Source organism: Arachis stenosperma, chromosome 3 (genome assembly GCF_014773155.1).
Source record: "Arachis stenosperma cultivar V10309 chromosome 3, arast.V10309.gnm1.PFL2, whole genome shotgun sequence".
NCBI lineage: Eukaryota > Viridiplantae > Streptophyta > Magnoliopsida > Fabales > Fabaceae > Arachis > Arachis stenosperma.
The window spans coordinates 50,545,766-50,572,484 of NC_080379.1; the positions used below are offsets into that span (position 1 = coordinate 50,545,766).

The window sequence follows — 26,719 nt, forward strand, 5'->3', positions numbered from 1 at the left end:
TTAGTGCAATTGGATCAGATCTAATTAGGATCTGTCTAAAATCAGCTCAAGTCTTTTAAACTTATTTGATACACCATGAAATTCAAAACGTTGGATTAGATTAATAAACAATCTAATGGTTTAGATTTAATTTATTTATAATTTATTAAAAATTAAATAAAAGATACAAATTTTTGATCTTTTAAAATTGCCCCCATATAAAACTTGAGAACTAAACCTAGCTGCCTGTTGCCTTTTTCCTCTTCGCGATGGCCCTCCGTTTCTTCCTCTACCCTCTTCCTCACCAATTTATCGATTTCATCCAAATTCCTTTGAATTCGTTTCAGACGCAGTGCCTCACCACAACAACAACCACCTCTCATCCCTCAAACCTTCTTCATCCCCTCCTCCTCCGCCCAAAACTGTTGATGATGTTTGGAAAGACATAATCCTAACTCACTCTCGCAGAGACCCACCTCACCATAATCACCACCCTTTCGAGGAAATGACTCTTGAGGCTCTCCTCTCAAAAAATGCTGTCGTCACTGATGACGATGTCATCGCTGTTCTTCCTCTTTATAATCATCATCCTATTTCTCATCAGTTTCCGTAAATTTCTGCCGGCTCATCCTCCTCTGCAGCTGCTAGGTCTAGGGAATGCAAATAGGTACTTATCTCCTTTTTTAATTTTTTTCATAAAGTTTCAATTTTGATATATTTTTATTTGATGTTTGAAAAATGGAGATTCTTAATTTCTTATGTGGTAAGTGAGGTTCACTATTCCTAGGAATCTCACTACTGGGGGCTATAATTGTTGAGTTGGAAGGAACAGGAGCTGAATTAAAGTTGAGATTTTTCAATCTTTATCTCTATAACTTTAAATTACTTGATGCAGCTTCTTGAGTTCGTCATTTCAGTATCCAATTGTGAAAATTAGTACAAAAGATCAATCTTTTATTGACTCTATTACGGTGATGTGAAAATTGTTAGTTGGATTTAGATCTAATTGATTATTGAATACCCGTGAGCTATCAACAGTGAGTGGAATAGATTCAAAATGTATGTTGATGATAATATTATATAACATTGATGTGACACTGAATGTGCAGGAACTTATAGAGTAATAGATGCATTGGGTATATATTTTATGCAATATGATAGATCTGGATATAAAATACAGGAAGATACTGATCCAATGGACACTTTGGCTTGCAAAATATTCTCCAAGACTATTGCAACTGGGAGTTTAATCCATTGAAGCTAAGCAATTCATTCTCTCACAACACAAGTAAAGTTCACATTTGGCAGGGATATGAAGACAAGGTTGTACCCTCTCAAATCCAGAGATTTGTTTCAAGGAATATGCCATGGATAAATTACCATAAAGTTTCAGATGGTGGACATTTGATTATCCATTATAGTGGTTTGTGTGAGGCTTTTTTGTGCGAACTTTTACTTGGTAAAGAAACTATTTCATATAGCCCTAGCTAGACCAGATAGAGACATACTTGTATCTTAATTTCTTCTCATGTGTTTTTTTTTTTTTATATTCAGAGAAAATGTCATAGATCATATGTAAATTACATTATTTTTTAGTTTGCTGAAGCTTGAAGGGATCACATTCATAAGTGTCATTCTATTAACAAATGGTGAAGAAAATGAATAAAATTTGAGACAATAATAAAAAATTTTTGTGACAAAATGTCCATCAGCATTTCTTTTTAATACTTCATTGTTTCATTACTCTACGTTGCATGCATTGTGCAATAACAAGGCTACTTCACAAGACTTATGATGAATGCATTGCTTTGCATCCAAGTAAAAAGTTTTCTTGCTTTTGTGTCATTTATTGTATACAAGAAAAGTTCCAAACAATCACTTGATGTTGTCACCTTTAATTTGGAACGATCTATTCTTATTTAAACACAAGCAAGCAAGCAAACAACTCTTAATAAATAATATCGTATATCAAATGTATTATACATGAATTGAAAGTATATACTTGAGTGTCAAATAAAAAATTAAGCTAATCTTATGCACAGAGTTTTAGCAAGTAATAATCAGCAGCATTGCTCAAACTCAAAGTATGATTCCCTATCTTCTTTAGATTTGCCAATTGGATCCCACTACTATGTATTCCTTCATCATCATCATATAACATTGTTCCCATTTTAGCATCCTCTTTCACATCAATGATAATGTTCTTGAAGCTTTTGAGAAACATGGAGTCAAAGAAGCTTTTCAAGTGATCATTTTCCTGCAGCAAACTTTTCATTCGGCTTTGTCTATTTACATTCAATCTTGGTTTTGTTTCTGAGGGAAACGCCATATTTCTATTAAGATATCTCACAGCTTCAGCTGACAACTTTTCATGCTTTAATGTGGAACATATTCTCATCTTTTCATGATCACTTATTTCTGCATAAATCTATAAATTGTATCAGCAAAAGCCTTTAATTAAGCATCAAAGTGAATTCATCATAAATACTAAAAACCAAGAACAACATCTTAATGAACACAATTCAAGCAAAAACTAAAGTACCTTTAGAAAAATATATGTGGTAATGTACAATTGATCATGAGATTCCCTTGCAGCATCTGTGAGTTATATTTGTAATTGATCATGAGTTATATTTCTACTAATGCCTCTTTCAAATCATTAAATGGCAAGACCACTTTAGTGCCACTGGACAGGTTTCAAAGATCCTTCAATTTCAAATATGCTACTTTTGTAACTCCAGAAACATTTGTGAGTTATATTTATCAGAACATCAAGTTAGGAAAAATACAAGACACACACACGAAAGAATGGAAGCTAAGTAGAAAAGAGTGATACTAGAAATGTGTAGCTCAAGTGATCAAAGCCCTCTTGTAGAATCCAAAAGCTTAAGTCTTGGGTATACATGGTTCCTTCTAGACTCTTGAACAATGAATGGTGACATAACAAAATCCACATAAAAATTATAATCCTAACATGAACAACACACACCAATAAATTGAGTTATATTAAATTCAATTGAATAAAACAGATTAGTTATATATATGGAATAAGCTTGCTTGCCTCATCTCTAAAGGCATAGACACCTTTCATCTTAAATTTTCTTCTTCTCGAGATCTCAAAAACACATGCCCTTTTTTCTGTAATATAACTAATATTCTATTAGAGAATGATCAATGACAAGTAACCAAAAGAGAAATTGTTCGTGATAGAATATTTCTCATTCACATTATCAAGGTTTTTCCAATACCAATTGACCAAGAATTATTTTACCTACCTAGATTGACCATTTCGGCCACCGATACTGGTTCTAATCACATCTCCCGTTTCAGCACCCACACCATCAATGATGTCTGGTTCATTATCCTGGAATGCACAAACACAATAGTCTTGGAGAATATTTTGCAAGCCAAAGTGCCTATTAGATCAGTCTCTTCCTGTAGTCTCTTCTTCGAACGGGTGGTGATTATGGTGAGGTGGGTCTCTGTGAGAGTGGGTTAAGATTATGTTTTTCCAGACATCATGGACTATTTTGGGTGGAGGAGGAGGGGATGAAGAAGGTTTGAGGGATGAGAGGTGGTTGTTGTTGTGGTGAAGCACCGCGTCTGAAACGAATTCAAAGGAATTTGGATAAAATCGAGAAATTGGTGAGGAAGAGGTAGAGGAAGAAACGGAGGGCCATCGCGAAGAGGAAGAAGGCAACAGGCAGCTAGGTTTAGTTCTCAAGTTTTATATGGGGCAATTTTAAAATATCAAAAATTTGTATCTTTTATTGTAATTTTTAATAAATTATAAATAAATTAAATCTAAATCATTACATCATTTATTAATCTAATTCAACGCTTTAAATTTTATGATGCATCAGATAAATTTAAAAGACTTGAGCAGATTTTAGACAGACCCATTTAATTAAACTCGATCTTAATTGATTCGAATATTAATTCTAAAATCGTAAAACCTGGTCTGATTAAGTTTATATTAATTTAAAAAAATAAAATATAATAATATATACACAATTTTATCTCCCGCTAATCTAAATTATGATTATTATTTAAGTATAACTGATAGTATATTACTCTTTATTTTTTTTACTATTACATATATATGTTTCTAATTTTTTTTATATTTTTTAAATTTTTCTATATTTCATTTTCAATTAGGTAGCTAATTACCCAAATACATCCAACCTGTATTTAATGGGTTCGAATTAATTCGGATTCAATCACAAAAAACTGCAAATTTGAATTTTGAACCAAACAAAACCCAATAAAATTTAATGGGTTCAATTCTCATTCTTTTCCAAACTGGAACCAATTCTTTTCCAAACTAAACCCATGAACACCTAGTATCCTCACCATAGCATTTCCCATAAATAAAAGCATCAAATCTTGAAACTTATTAACTTAGAAGGAATCTAACAAGTAAATGTTCTAACTCTTATCCTCCAATATCTTCTTTTTGGATCACCAACATCATCAGTAGCATCATTAAAGTTAGAAATTCATAATCATCTAAGCCTCTGACAAATCAATAGACAATTTCACATGCACACGAATTCCAACTCTAATATTCAAACAAACAACAACAACAAAGCCTTGTCCCACTAAGTGGAGTCGGCTATATAAATCAAACGACGTCATTGTGCTCTGTCATGTATCATGTCTACAGAGAGACCGTTTATATGTAGATCTCGTTTAACCACCTCATGGATGGTCTTCTTAGGTCTTCCTCTACCTTTCGCCCTTTGTCCATCTTCCATCTCATCAACCCTCCTGACTGGATGTTTTATCGGTATTCTTCTCACATGTCCAAACCACCTGAGACGCAATTCAAGCATCTTTTCCACAATGGGTGCTACTCCAACTCTCTCCCTTATATCTTCATTCCTTATTTTATCCAATCGCGTATGACCACTCATTCATCTCAACATCTTCATCTCTGCCACACTCAGCTTATGTTCGTGCTCCCCTTTAACCGCCCAACACTCCGTACCATACAGCATAGCCGGTCTTATAGCGGTACAATAGAATTTACCTTTAAGTTTTAAAGGCATTTTTTTGTCGCATATAAAACCAGATGCACTCCGCCATTTTGACCAACCTGCTTGGATCCTATGATTTATATTCTGTTCAATCTCTCCATTATCCTGTATGATGCACCCAAGATACTTAAAACTTTTAACTTTTCCTAGGATGTTTTCTCCAATCTTCACCTCTATATTGGGGTTTTCCCTTCTCAGACTGAACTTACATTCCATATATTCCGTCTTGTTACGGCTTATGCGCAGACCATACACTTCTAAAGCTTCTCTCCATAACTCTAACTTCTTATTTAGTTCTTCCCTTGACTCTCCCATAAGGACGATATCATCGGCAAAAAGATGCACCAAGGCACAGGCTCTTGGATGTGCTATGTGAATACTTCCAAGACTAATGTGAAAAGGTATGGATTTAAGGATGATCCTTGGTGTAATCCTATACCAATAGGGAATTCCTCCGTCACACCACCTTGAGTCTTCACACTAGTTGTGCCCCCATCATACATGTCTTTACTTGCCCAAATATATGCGATCCTTACTCTCCTCTTTTCTAAAACCTTCCATAAGACCTCCCTTGGTATCCTATCATACGCTTTTTCCAAATCAATAAACACCATATGTAGATCTCTTTAGTTCCAACTCTAATATTAATATTTTAAAAATTGACAATTTAGAGAGTTTAACTAAGAGATTAAAGACAAGATAGAGAAAATATTCCACAATTTGAATTTTGAATCATACTCCTAAATTAGACATGAGTAGAGGGAGATTAGATGCAATCAGAGTTGAACATAGAACACAGAGAATAACAGCAACCAAACAAGGAACAACAACAGTGAGAAAGTAAGAAGCAGCAGCATCAACCAAGCCATGGAAAGCAGCAGGAGTAGCAATTGGCAACGACAAAAGAAAAGAGGAGTGGTGAGCCTGGTGAGGGTGTGAAGGCTTAGGGCTTAAGAGCTGAGGGAGGGAGTCTATCATTCAGAGTGGGGAGTCTTTAAAATCTATTTCTAAGGGTAAAAGAAAAGGAAACAAGCCTGAAACAAACATCGTTTTGTTTAAAATGGGATCTGTAGCAAATTCGCAACGAGTTTTAGCAATTGTACCCAGAGTTGAGCTGTTATAGACTCAATTATATGACTAGGACACACTCGGAAAAGACTACAAGTTCCGAGTTTGAAAACCAATGCACATTTGAGTTTTTTGTTTGAAATCTTACGACTATCCAAAAAACCTCAGATACCTTGATAACAAGCTTCATTGTCGAACATACTCAACTACTTTCACCTCTGTATCACGCAAATGACTTCCAAGGAATTTAGGCAAATTAGTATAATAATGAAATCAAATAGTTGTGGTTATAAAGTAAAAAAAAAAAAAAAATACTGAAGGCACCATTGGTTATGTTATAGTAAGCCCGCAAATTGAAGTTGTTTGGCGAAAGCTTGCGTTGTTAACAGTTAAAACTTGTTGAAATCAACTTCCTTGGGGTCCTTAAATGTTCAACGATATTTTTATAATAAAAATTGAGACTAAAACAGATTGGGCGTTAACTCAATCGCCATAGTTAAAATCATCAGCGGATAAATCATACACATCGAAATAGATAACAAGAAAGAAGCAATACCACCGGGGAAATGAGAAGTCCGCAACAAAAAGGAAATAAGAAATAGAACTAATGCTGAAAAATCTTATAACTGGAGTATTACAAAATTCTTTCAGGCGATAATAAATTAGGAAGATTTCAAACGTATGTATCCGACAACAAACATCACATGCCAAAAAGAAAAAACTAACAATTCAGGTACTATGAACCACTACTGCAGACCATTTCATGCAACAGGAACAGGAACTTCAATTTCACTTGACAAAACTGCAGCAGGCGGCCGGATATAATCTTCTTCCTCTTTCGGTGGGTGGATAGTAACAATATCAGGGAGAGGAGTTTTGGGACCAACCTTCCCTTTAGGATCCCAATCAAGCATGATCTTGACTTTGATACCAAGCACACCCTAAACAAAAACAATGATAAGGAGAATTTGGTAAAGTCCATAAGAGAATGAACAAGTTGGTAATCAAATTAGGTTTCTTTGTACATAATTAGAAACCAAACCTGTCTGAGAAGAACGTGTCTAACAGCAGAGTCAATGTAATCCTTAACTGGCTGACCAGAAGAAATCATGTAGCCATCCTTGAACTTCATGGATTTGGCTCTCTGTGCCCTCAATTTCCCACTAACAATGACCTGATTAACATTAGAAGATCGTAAAAACCAGATCATTCAACAGTTTGGTAATAGGAGCTCAAAGGTTCATCAGTTGAACAAACCTCACAACCCTTGGCACCGTTTTCCATTACGAACCTCAAAACACCATAGCAGGCCCTGAAACATAATGTTCACAGAAGAATTGCATCATATAAATAATAAACAACAAAAGAATATGTTGAGGGACTAGAATAATACAACACTAAACAGCAAAAGATGGTTAAGAATTACATCCTAATATGAAATGAAGCCAAAAAAAAAGGGAAACAAATGCTCCTTTTAAATATATCATATCAACAAACATCAAGCATAAGAACAAAATATATTTACAGGTGCGAGGCAAAAGAACATCAACATATGAGATAGACATGTATCCTCCAATTATACTACATGATCACAATAGAATTTCATGAGCTTATATGTAAGAGGACATGAAATAATCTAGTCATCTTCCGACACAAACTAGCTACAGAATCACTATTCACTAATCTGCTTTAAAGATGACCAAGATAAAACTTTTGTCATAGCATCAAACATAAGAGAAAAAATACTAACAAGTGCAAAAGGGCAATGACATGAGATATAGCATGTGTCCCCAGTTTTACTACATGAACACTAGAATTTCATGAGCTTTTCATGTAAAGGACCAAGAATATAGTCATCTTCCGACACAAACAAGGTACAGAATCACCAATCTGCTATGTAGATGACCAAAAAAGGACAACCTATCATAGGTAGAAATAATCTATAAACACAAATTTACACCATAAATGCATATGTATTGAACCAACAGAAATCACATTAAACCTCAGTCACAAGGAAAAAAAAAAAAGCATAGCCACCATCATCCAACACATCTCTTTAGAAAAAATTAACATCTAAAACAAGCAGTAAATCTACGACATGGTTGTGGTTATATATCAAATAGACAATAAACCCACGACAAAGCTACAACATTGAAACCCCACATCAACAGCACAAGATCATACACTGAACAACCCAAAACTACCAAATGAAATACGTTCATTAGATTCAAGTTCTTCAACAACTAGAACACTATTTTATAGAGTAAATACATATACATATACGCCTATATATACCTCCTGACAGCAAGACCTCCAAGGAGCTTGTAACGTAGAGATTCTGCTTGGGCAATAGCACACAGACCCCTGTTGTTAACCTTCTCAGCATAGAGTTCAACACTGTTCTCAGGAAACTTGAACCTCTTCTGCACCACAGAGGTTAGCTCCCTAATCCTCCTTCCCTTCTCACCTATATCATTCAACACAGCTCGTGTAAAAAACTATTTGTTTTTCTTACTATATAAGAAAGCAAAAAAATTAAATTCCATGTAAAACTATTCAATGTCATGGATCACTAGATTCACCATCGGGAATGAAATCATTACAACAAATCAAATAACGGAAATAAGGGGGAACAAATTGAAATTTCAGAAAATAGTGGAAGCAATCACTTACCAAGAACAGCTTGGGTGCGAGTGGCCCTAATGATGATTTCAGTGCGCATAGGTGTAACCCTAACCTCAACACCAGAGTAACCATCCTCGGCAAGCTCTCTGGTCAAAACCTCGTTCAGCTCAGCGAAGAAAACTCCGTCAGCGACGAACTGAAAAAGTAAAATGAAAAATTCCTCAGAAAACTTAACATCGCCAAATTGAGACAAAAGAAAAAATTAAGAAAAATGGAAGTTATTGTAGTGGCGAGTTCGACAGGTGACCTTTCTCTTCTTGCTCATTTGAGTCGCCATGTCTGCAAATCTGAAAGGTTGGGAAGACGAAGAATTTGCGAGTGAGGGTTTATGTTGCCGTAAATACGAACCCTAATTTCAGTGTATGGATTACGTTCACTGAATGAATGCAAATTTATATGTGCCAGTGGGCATCAATCCGACGGTGCCAGTAAATTTAGGGTTTGCTACTCAACGAATCAGAATTAAACACTTTTTTTTTCCTTTCTTTCTTTTAAGTTGGTTTTATATTCAACAGTGTTAGAGGATTATCAGATTTATTATTTTTATTATTAATTAGTTATTGATATTTAAATATATAGATTAAAAATATATTTTTGAATTATTAAACTAAAAAAATTAAGTTAATAATAAAAATGAATGATAAAAAATAATAAATTTTAATGGTCTATAAACATTTTTCTTATATTTATATATTTATATTAATTCCATTTCTAATCAGAATTAAAATTTAAAATTAATAGTAAAAATTTGTTTTAAAGGTAAAATAATAAAATAGTATCAAAAATTACATTAATGACAAAATGCTATAAAAATATTAACAATAAATCAATTTTTGAATGATTTAAAAATATAACAAAAATAATTAAAAAATATAATATCTTTTAATAAGTTAAAAAAGATTTTTTATTTAGCAAATGATATGTTCACATAATCTGAATTTTTATGAAAATATTTGGATAAATATTTAAAGAGTGCACAAGAAATATTATAGCAAAATTCAATTTATAGATTTTTTAAAAAAAAAATCAGTAATTCAATCTATTTTTAAAATTTGCTTTGTTTAAAATCAATAAATTTTAAGAATGAAAAAATCTTTTTTTTTTAATAATAATAACAAAAGACCTCATTAATATATGTTTAATATCTGCTGATTTTTATTACATTAATAAATTTTAAAATATTTATTTGTTGTTTGTATTTTGAGTTTTTTTGTCAATGGGTACAAATTTTTAGATACAATTTTAATAGTATCTCTTTAATAAAAAATCTATTGACCGAATTTTGTTTTGATACTAGTGTATGTTTTCGTGTCCTACACAGGATAATACATAAAATTATATAAATTTTTTATTAAAAATTTAAACAAAAAATATATATAGTAATTATTATGATAAATATTTTATAATTTTAAAATATTAAAAATAATTAGTATTTGTTTTAACCAATTTATATTGGATGGTCATCTCATTTATCCGCTTAAGCAAATATTTGGAGTTTGAATCTCGCCTTGTATGTATAACAATCCATTAGTTAGCGGCAGACTCTTAATAAATAGAGCATCAATATGTAGTGGATAAGTCCTCGACTTGTCGAGTTAGGAAATTTGTAGAAAAAAAATGCATTTGTCTTTAAAATAGATTAATTTTTCATTAATAGCAATACTTATGAACTTTTGTCTTTGTTAAAATTTACCTGGGACAATTTTATTTGTTGGTATCATATTCATTTTTGAAGTCAAAACAATATGATCAATATGGTTACTTATTAAAACTTCACATTTTATGAAATGATTTTTAAATTTTGCAAACTTATAAATTTGTGATTACAAAAGTTATTAGATCGATTAATATTTCTTGGTAACATGGTGTACTAAAACACCATTGTTAAATATTAGTTAGTGTGAAGAGAAACTAATAACAACTTTTGTTATTCAATATATAATTAACTCTATTGAAATATAAGTTAATATTTTCTAAACTGGTAATACATTTTCTTTTAATTTCTTACATTATTTTATTTGACAATATTTGCCATTAAAAAAGCAAATGACCACACTACAGTACAATATATATGATGTATAAAGTAATTTTTTTATCTTAAAATTAATTCTAGATAGTGAAATAAAATTTAAAATATTTTTTATTTTCTTATTCAAATCTACAATTAAATTTAAATTTAATTAACAACTCATCTTTTTTTTAATTTCAATAACAAACTAAAAATAAAATTAGTTAGGTACAAAATATTTAACATTTAATAATTTCAATAATTTAAATTCCAGTTACCAAAAATTGAGTTAAAAATTAATTATAAACTTAATAATCGATAATATTATATTAGTAAGTAAATAATAATATCTAATATATTAATTATTTATTTTTTTTATAGGACTATTGTATAATCTATTAAGGATGGATTTATTATCCAAAATGTTTTCATAAACTTTGTAATATGTGAAAATAGTAATCTTATTTTTTATTATTATTTAAAAAAATTATTCATAATTTTTTAATTATATAATTAACCTAATTAATAAACTTTATTATTTTTTTATACTAAAAAAATATCAATTTATACTATTTACATATTTTTCACCATTAATAAGTATGTAATTATTTGCACTATTATATTTATTGTCTTAGATGATAACTTAAGTTACTTATTTTGTATATTAAATAATATTTTATACTTTAAATTCATTAAATATTAAGATAAAAAATTATTTAATAAATTATATAAATAGTCATTACAGAAAAAAATTATTTATCATATATAATAATCCTTAATATATGTAGGGTCATGTATATATTATAAGATTATCTATTTTAATTATGTGAATGATTATTGTTATTTTTATTTTTTTTGTTATATTAGTAAATAATATTTAAAACTAAAAAAATATATAATTAATTTTTTTAATTTGAATTAAAAAATCTCTTGTAAATATATCCAACTTTTATATATACTAAGTATTATAATATTAAATAATATAGTATTTGTTATAATAATAACTCAAAATATTAATCCAATATATATTTAGGCCTAGTAAAACCTCAATGCAAGCAAGATCAATCCAAGCACATTGTTAGGATCTCAAATCTAACTTAGGTTCATTACCTTAAAGGCCCAATACAAATGTAGTCCATATGTCCCCTTCCAAATCGGCTCAGATTGGATCTCCATTGCTAGTTAGGTATGGTAATGGGTACTCAGGGGAGCGTGACAAACCCCCTTCCCATCCCTCACTCCTGCTTTAAAAAAAATACTCCTGTCCCTTCTCGTAAGTCCCTCTTTAATTATCCCTTAGGAAACGCAGATCTCCTCGAATATATACGAATATTCTTTGAAAACTTCTAAAAAAAATTAACACAAAAATACATAATATAATAATCATAAAATAATCAATTCAATATAATTTAATACAATTCATAACATATTCATTATGAAAATAATATTTCAAAAGAAAAAAAAACATAAAAATATATTCCAACGTAATAACATAACATAATTTTTAGGACGATACTGAGCGACGTAGTGACAGACTTGAGGGGCAGAAAAAGTGTGTATGAGAGATAAAGAGAGGGGATCAAGGCTGAGAATAGGTCTAAAAGAAAAAGGAAGGATTTGAATTAAAGACAGGCATTAGAGTTACTAAAGTTAAGAAATAGATTTATGTATATATAAATTAGGATAAATTAGTAATTTTATATTCGTATGTATTTAATTGATTTCATGTGACATGTACTTATATCCATGTCTTCATTAGGGGTGGCAAATGGAAAAACCCGTCCTACACTGCCAAAAGCTCGCCACCTGACAGGCTGACCCGTCCTGCCCCGCTTAGTGAGGCGGTCTTGAATTCCATCCCCGCCCCGCCTAATGGCAGGCTAGCGAGCTTCCCCATTAGGGGTGGTAAATGGAAAAGCCCGCCCTGCACCGCCAAAAGTCAGCCATCTGGCAAGCTGACCCCGCTGAGTGAGGTGGTCCTGAATTTCTCCCCTACCTCGCCTAACGGCGGGCTGGTGGGCCAAATCCGCCAAATCTCTTTTATTTTATAAACTATTAAATATTAAATACTATATATAATTTCACAACCATTTCGATAAATTTATAATTTCTAAAAACATAAAAAAAATTATAATTTCTAAATTCACAAACATTAAAATCTTTATAATTATAAATATGTAATAAACATAATTATAAACCAATTTTTTTGAAACAAAATAATAAAATCAACATTGTCCAAAGCAAAACAAATATTGTCCAAAACATATAATTAAACATCTTCAAGTTTATAATCAATCAAACATAAAACATAATCCAAAATATAACTTAGAACATCTTTAATTATCATCTTCATCCTCTTGTAGATCAATAACATCATAGAAATTTGTAAAAAAATGGGCCTAAAAAAAGAATGTCTGGCCTGACAGGGAAGCTCGCCCCACCCTATCCCCGCCGAAGCCTGCCAAAACCCACGAATTAGGCGGTGTGGGTTAGGTAGACTTTTTAAATTTGGCGGTCTCAAATTTCTAGTCCAGCCTACTTTTTTGGCGGATTACGTGGGCCGGTCTGACGGGTTTCTGTCTGTTTATCACCCTCAGTCCCCATCCATTTTCGCGTGACAGGTCGTGAGGATTTCATGAGTCCCCATATTTAGCCCCAAAACGCGAGTAATTCCTGCAAATACCCGTTTCGGCTATTTTTGTGATCATCCTTATTACTAGTATTCATTAGTTCGTAACGTGGAACTATTCCACTCAATATCTCGGATAATCAAAGTCTAGGTTATATTATTCTTATAAAGTCACATGTATGATGTATCCTTTTTATAACAATATTAATAAAAGATAAATGGATAAACACTAAACTATTGTTTGGATATAAGATGGAAAATAAGAGGAAAGAAAATGAAAAGAAAGAAAATGAGAGGAAAGAAAATGGAAAGAAAGAAAATGAGAGGAAAGAAAAATATATTCTTTTGTGTATTATTTGGATGAAGAAAAAATGAATGAAAAGAAAGAAGAAAAATTTTCTTTTACTTAGATGGAAGGAAAATTAAGAGAGAAAATTATAATAGAGTAAAATTACATTAATGTTCTTATATATTATATACACATTATAATTCAAAGAGTAACTCTATACTTTTACTCATGTTTGTACTTCTACATTAATTTTTTTCGCAACTTTGAAGAAAAAAAATTTTACATGAGCTCCTCATACACTTTTTTTATTTTTCATTTAATTTCTTTGCTAATCCAAACAATAGAAAATTGATTTTTTCATCTATTTTCTTTTCTAGCATTTTTTTCCTACAAATTCTTCTAATATAAACAATACGTAAATAAGTCACATTTTTATATATATAACAATAATTAATATCACATATTATAACTTGTGAAATCATAATATTTTAAAAAGTGATGTATAGACAACTTAAATATTGATAAATCTAAAAAATTTTAGAAAAAAAATAAAAATATCAAAATATTACATGTTAATCCATAACATTTTTTGAAATTATCTTAGTCTATGATTAATAACTTTAAAATTATATACATTATTTATCTTATATATTTTTTATTTTGTAGAGACTCATCATAATTTTTTTATTGACAATGTTAGTGGTTATAGAGAGATTTTTACCTTTAAATAAAATTATAGAGAAATTAAAAATAAAATTGATTGCTATTTTTCTGACAATTTATTTAGTTTTTAGTTTAAATTAAAATTAAATTTTATATTTAATTTATATTTGTTAGTTTTTTCTAATGATTGTATATAATAGATAATATATTTAAGTATGTTTTGAAAGAAACTATTGAATTTTATATAATTGAAAGTTAACTATGAAATTGAGACTAAGATGAAGTGAAATACAATAAACATGTGAGGAGTAAAAGTAAAATAAATAATTAAAAATAAGGTAATAAAATAATTAAAAAAATAAAAAAAGACAGAAAAAATAATGCATGTAGTTGATAAAAATATACTGTAAGAAAAATTTAGTATAATTAGTTAATATAAAAGATGAAAGATATAAATTAAGATATATTTTTATTAAAGAAATTTAAAAAAAATATTGTGAAGAAGAATCTATTAATCAAGTTTTATGAAATATTATAAAAAATTTAAAATATTAGTAAAAAAAATAGTAATTTTTTAAGAATTATTAATCAAAATACATAAAAACACATTCTAATTTCTATATATAAAAAATAATAAGAGAATAATTCAAATTAAATTTATTTATTTTATTTTTTATTTATTATTTATTAAATAGTTTAATATTTATTTTGGTCAAATCAAATAATATACTTGATTAGTTATAATTAATGTTGTTCATCCTAGTAGTATAATTGAAACATATTGAAACTCTAAAGATAAAATTAAAACTAAATGTTAAAGATAAAATAAAAATAAAATAGTATTTTCTATTTTATAATTTTTTTAATAAAAAGATCATTTATAAATTTTTAAAATGCATCACTTTAATAAAATAATATTGTTATTAAAAAAATTATGATAAATATCTCATATTTTTATTGGTAAATTATATGATAACATGAGCAATTAAATTAAAATAGGAACTTAACCATAATAACCCGCTCAAATTTAAATTTTCATAAATAATTTTTTTTGTTAAAGTAAATTACACAATAAAAAAAATTATAAAAGCATTATTGCGGTTCAAATAATAAAAATAAGATCAGGTTAATTATATTTATACAATAAGACAAAATTATAAAGTGTAATATTCATCTCAAACACACGTTAAAGTAGAAAATAATCTATTTATAAATAAAAAACTCAAAAAATCATTCTTAAATTTTGAATATATAGAAAAAATATATAAAAATTAAAAAAAATTATTTTAAAAGGTAAATATGCAGATAAAAAATAATCTATTTATAAATAAAAAATTAAAAAAATTATTTTTAAAAAATGAATACGTGAAAAAAATAAATTAAAAATTATACAAATTATCTCTAAAATTTATTACAATAAATAATAAAATTGTAAAACCCATCTAAATATTTAATCAACATAATTAATTAGTTGTAACTGATTTAATCTAATAATTTAAAAAAATTGAATAAAACCTTTTAGAAACATGCCAATTCAAATAATATAAATTAAAGATAAGAAAAATATAATTAAATTATATAATACAACATAATATTTTTAAAGTTTGTTTTATAACAGATCTAATATAAAGATATTTATTATGATTTGTGGTATAATCTAATTTCACAATTATCTAAACATTTTTATGAAAAAAATTGCGTCATTTATTTTGAAAAAAATATTTACTCACTATTATAATTTAAATATAATATAAAATAGATATTAAACCAATTTCTTTTAATAATTACTTAGTCACAAATATCTATCAAAGACATGAGATTTAAGAGCATACAAAGTAAATATAACATCTACAACTTTTACACTAATACGATAAGATGATCATTATAAGCCTTTTTTATAATATAACTAAATTATATAATACAACATACATAATATTTTTAGAAGTTTGTTTTATAGCAGATCTAATGCCAAGATATTTATCATCATCTATGGTATAGTTTAATTTCACAATTGTAACGTCCCATCCAGTAAAATACCTTGCTTAAGTCAGGGTATTTCTACTAAAAAGAACATTACGTAACCTTTTCTAGTATTAACTACTTAATTATCGAGCCTTTGTATCGAGTTCATGTTTCAGTTCTAAGAAAATGTCAGAAAATTTTGTTTATTCATTAAAGTCATGTTTCAAAGGTTTCCAACAAATAATAATCACATAAATATTATTAATAATAATTCTTATACAAAAGAAACCAAATAAAACTCAAATACAATATACTAAACCTACCCCTCTATATAAAATAAAATCTCAAGGGACAACAGCGAGGAGACTCTATGAAAGCAATTAAAACCATAAAGAAAGCCTACTAATCGCTTGCAGTTTCAAATTGCGTCTTTAAATCTGTGTTACTGAAAGGGTGAAAAATTTGGAAAAAAATGTGAAATTATGGATTTAGTGATTTTAATTAAATTAGGATATAAAGTATTAATTAAAAAAATCTAATTTAATCCCTTAAAATCACTTTAAAAAATATCCTTTAATTATCAATTTGCTGACTAATTTTTAAGCAAATATTGTAACTTAAAATTTGAGATAATCAAATTAATTTCTTTTAAAATCATAAAATAAAGCTCAAAATCTAAATATTCTAAATTAAGCATATAAAATATTCATTATTTTTTTTCAATCACCAAAGCCTCAAGTCAATAATAAAAAAATATGATTATTATAAAATTCTCTAAAAAAATATAATCTTAAATAAATAGAATAAATCGTAAAATAACTTATTATTAAATTTTCAAAAATTTGGGGTCTTACATCCTACCCTACTTATAAAAATTTTCGTCCTCGAAAATTAAAATAATACATAAGATATTGCTTACTGTTAATACTTTACTTTTGAATACTTTAGATAAGCAAAAAGTCTTGGTATATATATAAATTTTCAAATACCGGATAAGTCATAAGAGCTAGATATAAGAGAAGTATGTGGCGTAAAGAAGAAATCACAAGATAGGCAGATAACAAAGAGGTTATATGGTGCCAACACTTTACTAAAACTTGAAGAAACAGAATAATGTGCAAATTTTTCAAAATAGGTGTTTGCAAGGACAATGTGGTCGACAGGCTAACGCTTTTGTTCCCGTAACTAATCAATCACTAGCTGCTTTCCAACTCGCTTATCACTTCGTTTCATGTTTACTTGAATATCCAACGTTATTCCCAACATTTTATCTTATATGAGAAAAAACTTCTTAACTTCCATTCCTTTTGAATTCTCATATTTATCCACGCTCAACCATTAACTTTGGCTCCCAGCTAACTCACTCGAGGTTTTAAACTCATTTGTCATCAAGCGGCTTCTAATCAATCAATCTAATTATTTCAAAAACTTTAATTATCTGACACGCACTTAAACACGTCAATGCAATATCACTATCTCATGTTGCTCTAATCACTTAACTAACTTATTACGAGTTTATCGTGTATGCATCGAGCTACTGAAAATTTAAACCTTCTCTTAACGACATTTCTTTACCAAACTCAAATGTTCTAACTTGCAACGTCTCAGACTTTCAAGATTCACTCCCCATCTACCAGTCATTTTCTAAAGAACTAACACAATAGTTCTTATCTCTAAGGACCATGTGTGACATTGAGATAGGCATGAGTACGTTCAAAGAGATACAATTCGCAGGAAGAGAAGAATAAGCGACAAATATATGTTTCTCATGAATTTGGAAGAAGGTGTAAGATTGCAACTAAGCAACGATGTACAGGCATGAGAAAATATTTCAAAAATATTACGAAAAACCTAATAATAAAACCCCTTTCACGTAAAACAAGACTCCACAACATTATGTGACATCGGGCACTTACAAACTTCACCCAGGAAGAACAAATCAAACAACAAGGACAATATTCACATGAAATCGAGAGAACGAATAGAGTCGCAATTTAACAGGGATGCACAATAATAATGAAATATTCCAGAAGGGGAGTCAATTTATATCCTTGCGAGGAGATCTGAATCAGTGAACTTCAATAGAAATCATAAAAGAAGTCAACATATTTAGCCGAAACAAGTTTAGGCCGAATAAAAGACATACAAAGTCCGCAAAGAGAAGATAATTGGATTCAAGATAATGTTTACAAGATTTTAAGAAGATAACAGGGGACACACTTAATTAAGACATCCATTAATAATAGACAAAACTAAGAAAATCATTCCACCTTCTTAAAGAAATATATGAGATAAACTTTTTCAAAAGAAGTCTTAGAAGCATAAATTTTACATTATGCCAAGACAAGTTTAAGTCAAAATAGAGTATAAAAAGCTTGTAAAACGAAAATTAACTAGGGTAAGTGCAAGAATCTTTCTTCGAGAACCCTGGAAGATACTCAAATACATAATCAAATAAGGTTATGCATAGAAAATTGAAGTATAATTGGTATAATTTAAGTTGTATTCAAACCACATAAAAGGTTCTCAAAATTCATATAAGAAAGTGCATGCAAAAGTAAATGCAATCTTGTCAAAACTTTCAAAGAGTGATTGTGAACACAGTTGGGCAAAGAAAAATAAAATGAAACTCTTTTAACAGATCCTAAGTAAGAATTCAAAGTAAATGCTATAAGACATAAAGTGTCACAACAGAACAAGATGAAAATAAGATACAAAATATGGAGCAGAAGAATCAACTTGCATAATTAGTTCACTACAATAGTAACTTTCAGGGTTCAAAACCATTTAAGATTAAAGGATTGTGTGCGTGTGTTTTGTAAGGGGAATATTTCGAAAGGTTCAAGTAAACTGTAAGAAACACAATCAAGCAGGAAGCAAATGAAATCAAAACTTATTTAGAAAAGTCTAAAACAAGATTTTTGAGAGGATTAAATAAATTGTTGTGCATCACGGCGGTGCAAATTCAAGTCACTTCAAGGGTTTCCTAGCTCATGTAGAAGAATACGAAATCAATAACCACATTGCAAGAATAAAGAAGGAAAGCTAAGAACACGATCAACTAAATTATGTGTAAGAAAATTCAAATTGCTTTTTAAGTAATACTAAAGCAAGTGTTTTCAAAATAAAGAAAAGAAAAACAAATGATACATCAGATAACGTGGCATGATTCATGACGCATCCGTTGACACCATGCAGTTAAAAAGGAATTCAAAGTTTATAAGTGAGGGTAGCTAAAATCAATAGTTAATATTTCCTGAGATTCGTGAATCTTTTATGGCTCTAGAACAAATCCAAGATCAAGTTAAGAAGTATAGAGTTTATAAAGATGGCTATTAACAGTGATAAAGGTAAATATTTCAAAAGTTTCAAGCAATAACTGAATACAAAACTAAGCAAAAGCAATGTATAAATAGAAAGATAAGGTTGGCAATTGAATCAATCACATTTCATGAAAGAAGTAAAGAAGAAGGAATTCCAGTACAATTGATAGAGAAGGAGATAACGCCAAACACGAATAAGGATCTTACGCCAAAACGGAAATGATTTAAAAAAAATTAATTTCTAACACTCCCAAAACCCATGAATCGCATCACTTATCAATCATATTTTATCTATGATAACCCATTAACTTTTCCGTACACATACCATCAACATTAAGCTGGCCAGACTTAATATCGATAGATATGCAACGGTAAGCTAACATCGTTAATCAAAAGACAGTCATGTGCATAAAGTTCTAATTCTCGTCATTCGAACAAGACCTATGACATGACAGACACTTAGAGTATGCAATGAAGCATAGTCAGTCTATTCCCAAGGCTCTAATAAGGATGAACTACTCTGATACCATAATATAACGTCCCATCCAGTAAAATACCTTGCTTAAGTCAGGGTATTTCTACTAGAAAGAACATTACGTAACCTTTTCTAGTATTAACTACTTAATTATCAAACCTTTGTATCGAGTTCGCGTTTCAGTTCTAAAAAAATGCCAGAAAATTTTGTTTATTCATTAAAGTCATGTTTCAAAGGTTTCCAACAAATAATAATCACATAAATATTATTAATAATAATTCTTATACAAAAGAAACCAAATAAAACTCAAATACAATATACTAAACCTACCCTTCTATATAAAATAAAATTTCAAGGGACAACTGCGAGGGAACTCTATGAAAGCAATTAAAACCATAAAGAAAACCTACTAATCGCCTGCAGTTTTAAATTGCGTTTTCAAATCTATGTCACTGAAAGGGTGAAAAATTTGAGGAAAAATGTGAAATTAGGGATTTGGTGATTTTAATTAAATTAGGATATAAAGTATTAATTAAAAAAAATCTAATTTAATCTCTTAAAATCACTTTAAAAAATATCCTTTAATTATGAATTTGCTAACTAATTTTTAAGCAAATATTATAACTTAAAATTTGAGATAATCAAATTAATTTTCTTTAAAATCATAAAATAAAGCTCAAAATCTAAATATTCTAAACTAAGCATATAAAATATTCATTATTTTTTTTCAATCACCAAAGCCTTAAGTCAATAATAAAAAAAATCTGATTATTATAAAATTCTCTAAAAAAATATAATCTTGAATAAATGGAATAAATTGTAAAATAACTTATTATTAAATTTTCGAAAAGTAGGGGTCTTACAACAATTATTTAATATAACACCTTAACTACCAAAGCTCACGCTTCCGGCTGCGCGACTCTGATAGCTCGGACATTACGACGACACTTATGCTATTTAACACTAAAATATAAACCTGTTTAAAACTTTAAACTGCGGAACCGCTCCCAAAAATACTTTCGTCCGATAACATACATCCATAGATATCATACAACTTACAAAACTCATAAAGAGTGCATCCATATACATATATATAAGCATTATCCAATTACAATGCCTAACCCTCTTACAGAATATATCAAGATAAAGGCGAGGGTACAATAAACCATAACTAAGACAATACAGAGCATCACAACAATAACTAAATAAACTCTTCGTGACTTCTGCGCCCATATCCTGAAAGGGGAAAAATGTAGGGGGTGAGAACATCATCCTCGAAAGGGGTTCTCAGTAGAGGGGTTTTGGGAATTACTGTAATAGGATACGTGAAGATAACCGCACCAGTGATTAATAACCGCCTTATGCCTCTTTTCAAAAACAACGGCTTACAATAAAAGTAAAGTCGGAAATCTTTTCTAAAAGAGGAACCATTCAATTCTCAAAAACTCAAAAGCCTTTCAAAAGGTTTATCTATACTGAACCAAAATAGCCTTTCATATTTTTCCAAACTAGAAACACCAAACCGAAACCAACCATCGGTCCATCTCAAATTCAACCACGGCCCTAGGCCCAAACAATCCAACCATCAACCAAATCACCACAATCCAACAGAGTCCCAGTTGCAAACACAGATAGAAAGTTCAAGCACAAACAAACAGTTACAGCAAGTAGAACAATTAGCAGTTAATCACAAAGGCAAACCAAGTATAATATGCACACCCAAACAATGTCACATAGATACATATGATGCATGTCTGTCCTAGTGGCTAATGATATCATCTGTCGGTTATCAAGCCAACCCGACGTGTCTGGTAGCTAACCCAGACACAGTCTCTCTGTTGCGCATTAATATCATTAGAGGGAATATGTGCCCTATCACTATTAGAGGGTATCTGCGCCCTATCGCCATTAGAGGGTATCGGTGCCCTGTCACCCTTACAACCAGAGAGAAGCACAAGCATAGTCACATACAACATTCATCTCAGCCATTCGGCTCACGGTTCAATCCAGAACCAACTAATTTATCAATAAACACAGCCCTTCGGCTTAAATTCATAATTCATCGTCAGCCATACGGCTCATAACTCATTCGGCAATCAGCCATAATTCAATAGCATACACAGCCATTTCGGCTCGTAACAAAATAGCACTTCCACCATTCAACATCATCAAATTCATAAAACCGGCATTTAAGCCATAAATCACTTTTCTCAAGTCATTTCACTTTGAAATCAAATTTCAACTCTTTTCAGCCTTGGCTTTAAAGATCTCATTTCTCAAATCATCTCAGGCTCATAAGCCATTTTTACTCAAGGCAAATTTCCCTTTTAAAAACAATGCCACTCTCGGCATCCTCTTTCCAAAACTTTCATAATCATGGCAAGTTAAAGATTCATTTCAAAGTATTCAAAATCACACATCTAACAATGGGATTTTATAACAAAAGTTTCTCACCAGAGTCCCAAGTCTTTAGGGAAGGTCAATCTATATCAATTCCTAAAAATTCATTGAAACTCTTAAAATCATAGATTCTCGGCTCAAGTAAATAAAACTGAATTTATTATGAAACCGAACCATACAAAATCACAAGTTCCAATCCGGTCCAAAAATCAACTCATTTGAAACGGAATCGGTTCATTTGAATCAAACCACTTTCAGATTTCTTTTTGGAACCCATTTTTCTAACCTCTTCCCAAAATGCCTCAAACTTAATTATTCAATCAAAAGTCTAGTTTCCTTTAAAATCACTAAAAGCTCCTTTTATATTGAAATCAATATTAGAGCCTCATTCTTTCCTTCAGTGATTCAAATGGTAAAAATAGTTCAATTTCTAAATAAGCCAAACTCAAGGCATAAAGTTCGTTAAATAAATTAAGCTTGAAAACATAAATATTCTCTTAATAAATCAAATAATACCATTTCTCAAATCCAACCCTTTTAAATAACTTTTCAAACAATACTAAGATTTTGTAGAAATTTGGCAACACCTCCCCTAAAACTTGGACTTTTGCCACCCGGTTTGGGTCCTAACTAAACGGTTCCTCATTCCTTTTCAACAGCTCAAAACCAGAAATCAATTCAAAAGCAAGCTAAATCCAACAATCATCTCATTTTCATATCTCAAGGAAACCATTTCAAAATCAAATCAATATCAACCGATTTAACACATTTCCAAAGCTTTAAAGAAATGGTTCAGCAACAAATCATTTATCAAAACCCAACCAATTAAAGCAAACCAGGCTGAATTTTAAAGAGTATTCTATCTTTCACATTATCAAAAGAGTCAACTCAACTCAAATCAATTCCCAACGGATTAAACTCAAATTCCAACGCTTTAAAGAATCAACTTCAAACATTCCATTTCACAAAGCCGCACAACAAATTCAGCCAAACAAACATTCATAATCTTTCGAGACAATCGAATAATACATAAGGCCGATACAATCACCAAATATACATTTTCTCACATCAGTATTCATATGTAATAATTTCAATATATAAAGTATAGTTTTTTGAAAGCACCCCTACCTCGACACGCGAAACCACAACCCAAACACCTCACAGAGTCATTTCCGCCTCAACACAAAACCAACTACAGCCAACAACTCGGCTCCACTTGCTTGCTCAACAATCTCAACAACTCTAATTGTAACACATAACAATCAGGACTCGACCCACATTACCAAAACTCATATTAATTAACCAAGCACAACAAGGTACTAATGCGAGGCTTTTGAAATAGAGATACTCACTGAATTAATAAAACGAAGCAGCCGCAACACTAAATCGACTCGGCAGTGGCTCTGTTAATAAATTCCGAGCTACGGCGGCGGCCCAAATTTCTGATAATAGCAGATGTACAACTACGTAGTATCAACAATCTTCCCGAAATTTCAAAAGAACAGAAATCTCAATTAAAATCCTTACCGGCAAAATTTTTCGGCGACGGCAGCAAGGCTTTCCGGCAGCCAGGCACGGCGGCGCGGTTCCCTCCTCCTCCGACAGTAACACTCGCAGTGACAACCTCCCCGTTTTCTCTCTCCCGATCGGGTTCCTCTTCCCGGCAACACTAACAACGGCAGCGGCGCTGGTATGGCGACCAAGACATCAACCGAACAAAGCAGAATCAGAACGGCAGTTCTAACTATTTCCAGCAACCTTCTAGTGGCAGCACGGAGGGTATCTACGGTGGAAATAGAGGCAACAGCGACGGCCTCTCAGCAGCAGTGACCAGAACATCAGAAATGGAGGAGATTCATCTTGTTTTCCCCCTCACCAGCAGCAGCAACAACCGGCGTCTTCAGTGGCGATGGAGACACAACGGCGCTCCCCCTTCGACGTGGCTTGACGGCGACACAGAGGCTCAGAAATGGCGACGCGGTGGTGGCGCTGGTTTCCCTCGGCGACGACTGCAGGGACCGCAGCAGCAGCGCGACTCCTCCTCCCCCTTCGCATCTCTCTCTCTGTCCGATCTCTCTCTTTCGTCCTCTGGCGTGGGTGGCTGGCGAGGCGGCAAGGCGGGCGGCAGTGAGGAGCAGCTGGCGGCAAGGCGTGACTGGTTCGCGGATTAGTGGGGCGGCAGTGGTAGGAGGCGCGGCAAGGTGCACGGCGGCGCCAGCCCTTCTTTGTTTCTTTCTTCTTTCTTTCATGGGTGAAAGGAACTGTGGCATGTGTGGTTTGCTGAGGTGAAACGGCACTGAGGAGAGGGTAGCTGGGTTGGGGTTTCGGTGGCTGAGTGTTGCTTTTGGTGAGGTGTGTGAAAATTAAGATTAGGGGCAAATTGATAATTTCAAATAAAATTGGGAATAATATAATAATTGAAACTCAAATTAAATTCAACACTAATTACATATAGAAAAATACTATTTGCTCATCAATTTTACAAATTATTTTTAATAAAATGTTTAAATCCAAAAATTAAAAATAATATACTTAATTTTTTCATTATCCAAAAAAGCAGTATTAATATTTAAAATATTAATTATTTAGTCCAAATCATATAAAATCTTTATTATTTCACAACTACCAACTCTATAATTCAAATATAGAAAATAATCCAATAATTATAAAATTTGATAATACTCATAACTCATCTCAAATTCAATAAATCAAAACTTACCTTAATTATCTTTAATAAAATAATTTCTGAAATTAAGGCTATAAATAACTATATGATTTTAGACTTGCTCATAAAAAGACTTTTCAAAAGTTCTGGGTCTTATATTTAAACATTATTTTTATAAAAAAGATTGCGTTATTTATCGTAATCAATTATATTTAATGAGTTAAAAGAAATAAATCGTTAAACATTCTCAAAAGGATATCACTCAATTCCATCATTAAGTATAGAACCTGATTTTTATATAATAAAACAGATAATAAATAGAATATATGAGAATATGATATGTGATATATTTTAATTATAAAATTAGTAATATATAATAGATTTTTTATGAATCCTTATTGTTTATCCGTTGCTATTTTTTTACGTAATTACTTAATAATTTCCACCTATGACATAAGTCTTGTTATTATTTATAATTAGAAAAGAGTCATAAATAAATTTATTTTCTTAATGAATGTTAATTTTGTTGTGAAATTCTATATTACCTTTAAAATTTTAGCATAATTGAGTCTAATTTCTACATTTTAAAATGAATTTACTCGAAAAAATTAATATGTAAATTACATTATTATTATTATTACAAAATTACTTTATTAACATAATTAGTGGTGCTTACTTGAACTATTAAATTTAGCTTCTAATGATATTAAAGTCAACCTATTTTATTATTTTGTGCCTTCAAAGAATTCACATGATTGACGTAAAAATCTAACAATTGAAAAAAATTCATTACAACGGATATATTTATTTTAACAAATATTCTTCTATTAGTACTATAAAAAAAATACAGTGTCCACCTTGAATTACTACATGTCAACCTCCATCCACAGTGGTAAAATGCATAAATTGAGATATATTCATCAAATAAATAATTAATGAAACACTCATCCGTACTTTTTCATTTTGAGTATATTTATACATAAAATAAAAATTATACATAAAGAAAAAAAAGAAGAAGAAAAAAAGTTGAAATAGCAAGAGGGATAAAAATCATGATTCTTATAATTATGTGTGGCAATTTATATGTAGTAGACCAGCGATTATGATTATCTAACAAAATTAATTTATATTTATTATTACATTCAAGTTGAATATATAAGTAAGAAATTATCTTATTCTAGTTTAGTCCTTAATTCGCATGATTTGAATTTGGCTCAATATATATGATTTGATTAGATTGAATTATTAGTTGAAAAAATCTCAGTTGTCTATTTTATTCATAAATTTATTATTTTAATGACTAATAAATTAATCAAATTAATTAATTAGTACACATAATAAATTTGATTTAATAAATTAAAAGAAATAAATTAAAAAATAATAACAAAAAATAAAAAAAATAAATTAAAAAATACTAATAGATCAAATTGATATAAATTATAATAAATTATGTGACATTTAAATATCTAATCAAATTAATTAGTTCATATAGTTAGTTTATAGTAATTAATAATTTATATTTAATGAGTTAAAA

The 26,719-nt window shown here is 30.2% G+C and overlaps 2 protein-coding genes and 2 long non-coding RNA genes across 11 annotated transcripts; 1 reads left to right on the forward strand and 3 right to left on the reverse strand.

Moving 5' to 3' along the window:
- Positions 1–233: 233 nt before the first annotated feature.
- On the forward strand, positions 234–1,528 carry LOC130969623 (uncharacterized). The gene is made up of 2 exons (XR_009081889.1): positions 234–646; positions 767–1,528. It is a non-coding gene; the product is annotated as an uncharacterized LOC130969623 (long non-coding RNA).
- Positions 1,529–1,768: 240 nt separating this feature from the next.
- Positions 1,769–3,671, reverse strand: LOC130969622 (uncharacterized). Of its 8 annotated transcripts, none has more exons than XR_009081888.1 (4): positions 3,255–3,671; positions 2,816–3,117; positions 2,522–2,577; positions 1,769–2,397 (listed from the first exon to the last, which is right to left on the reverse strand). XR_009081888.1 is itself a non-coding variant. In XM_057895431.1 (3 exons), the coding sequence occupies exons 1-3, from the start codon at positions 3,265–3,267 to the stop codon at positions 2,012–2,014; spliced, it is 465 nt and encodes a 154-aa protein (XP_057751414.1). In that variant the 5' UTR covers positions 3,268–3,671; the 3' UTR covers positions 1,769–2,011. The 8 variants fall into 8 exon arrangements, 4 of the variants coding, with proteins under 4 accessions (XP_057751414.1, XP_057751413.1, XP_057751415.1 ...); XR_009081887.1 differs by having other exon boundaries at positions 1,769–2,407; XR_009081886.1 differs by having other exon boundaries at positions 2,522–3,117.
- A 3,007-nt stretch (positions 3,672–6,678) lies between these two features.
- On the reverse strand, positions 6,679–9,233 carry LOC130970600 (40S ribosomal protein S3-3-like). The gene is made up of 6 exons (XM_057896728.1): positions 9,019–9,233; positions 8,760–8,907; positions 8,382–8,553; positions 7,344–7,398; positions 7,129–7,260; positions 6,679–7,027 (listed from the first exon to the last, which is right to left on the reverse strand). The coding sequence occupies exons 1-6, from the start codon at positions 9,046–9,048 to the stop codon at positions 6,848–6,850; spliced, it is 717 nt and encodes a 238-aa protein (XP_057752711.1). The 5' UTR covers positions 9,049–9,233; the 3' UTR covers positions 6,679–6,847.
- Positions 9,234–20,867: 11,634 nt separating this feature from the next.
- Positions 20,868–24,857, reverse strand: LOC130968191 (uncharacterized). Its single transcript, XR_009081554.1, has 4 exons — positions 24,048–24,857; positions 23,873–23,962; positions 23,649–23,762; positions 20,868–21,356 (listed from the first exon to the last, which is right to left on the reverse strand). It is a non-coding gene; the product is annotated as an uncharacterized LOC130968191 (long non-coding RNA).
- Between the last annotated feature and the right edge of the window lie 1,862 nt (positions 24,858–26,719).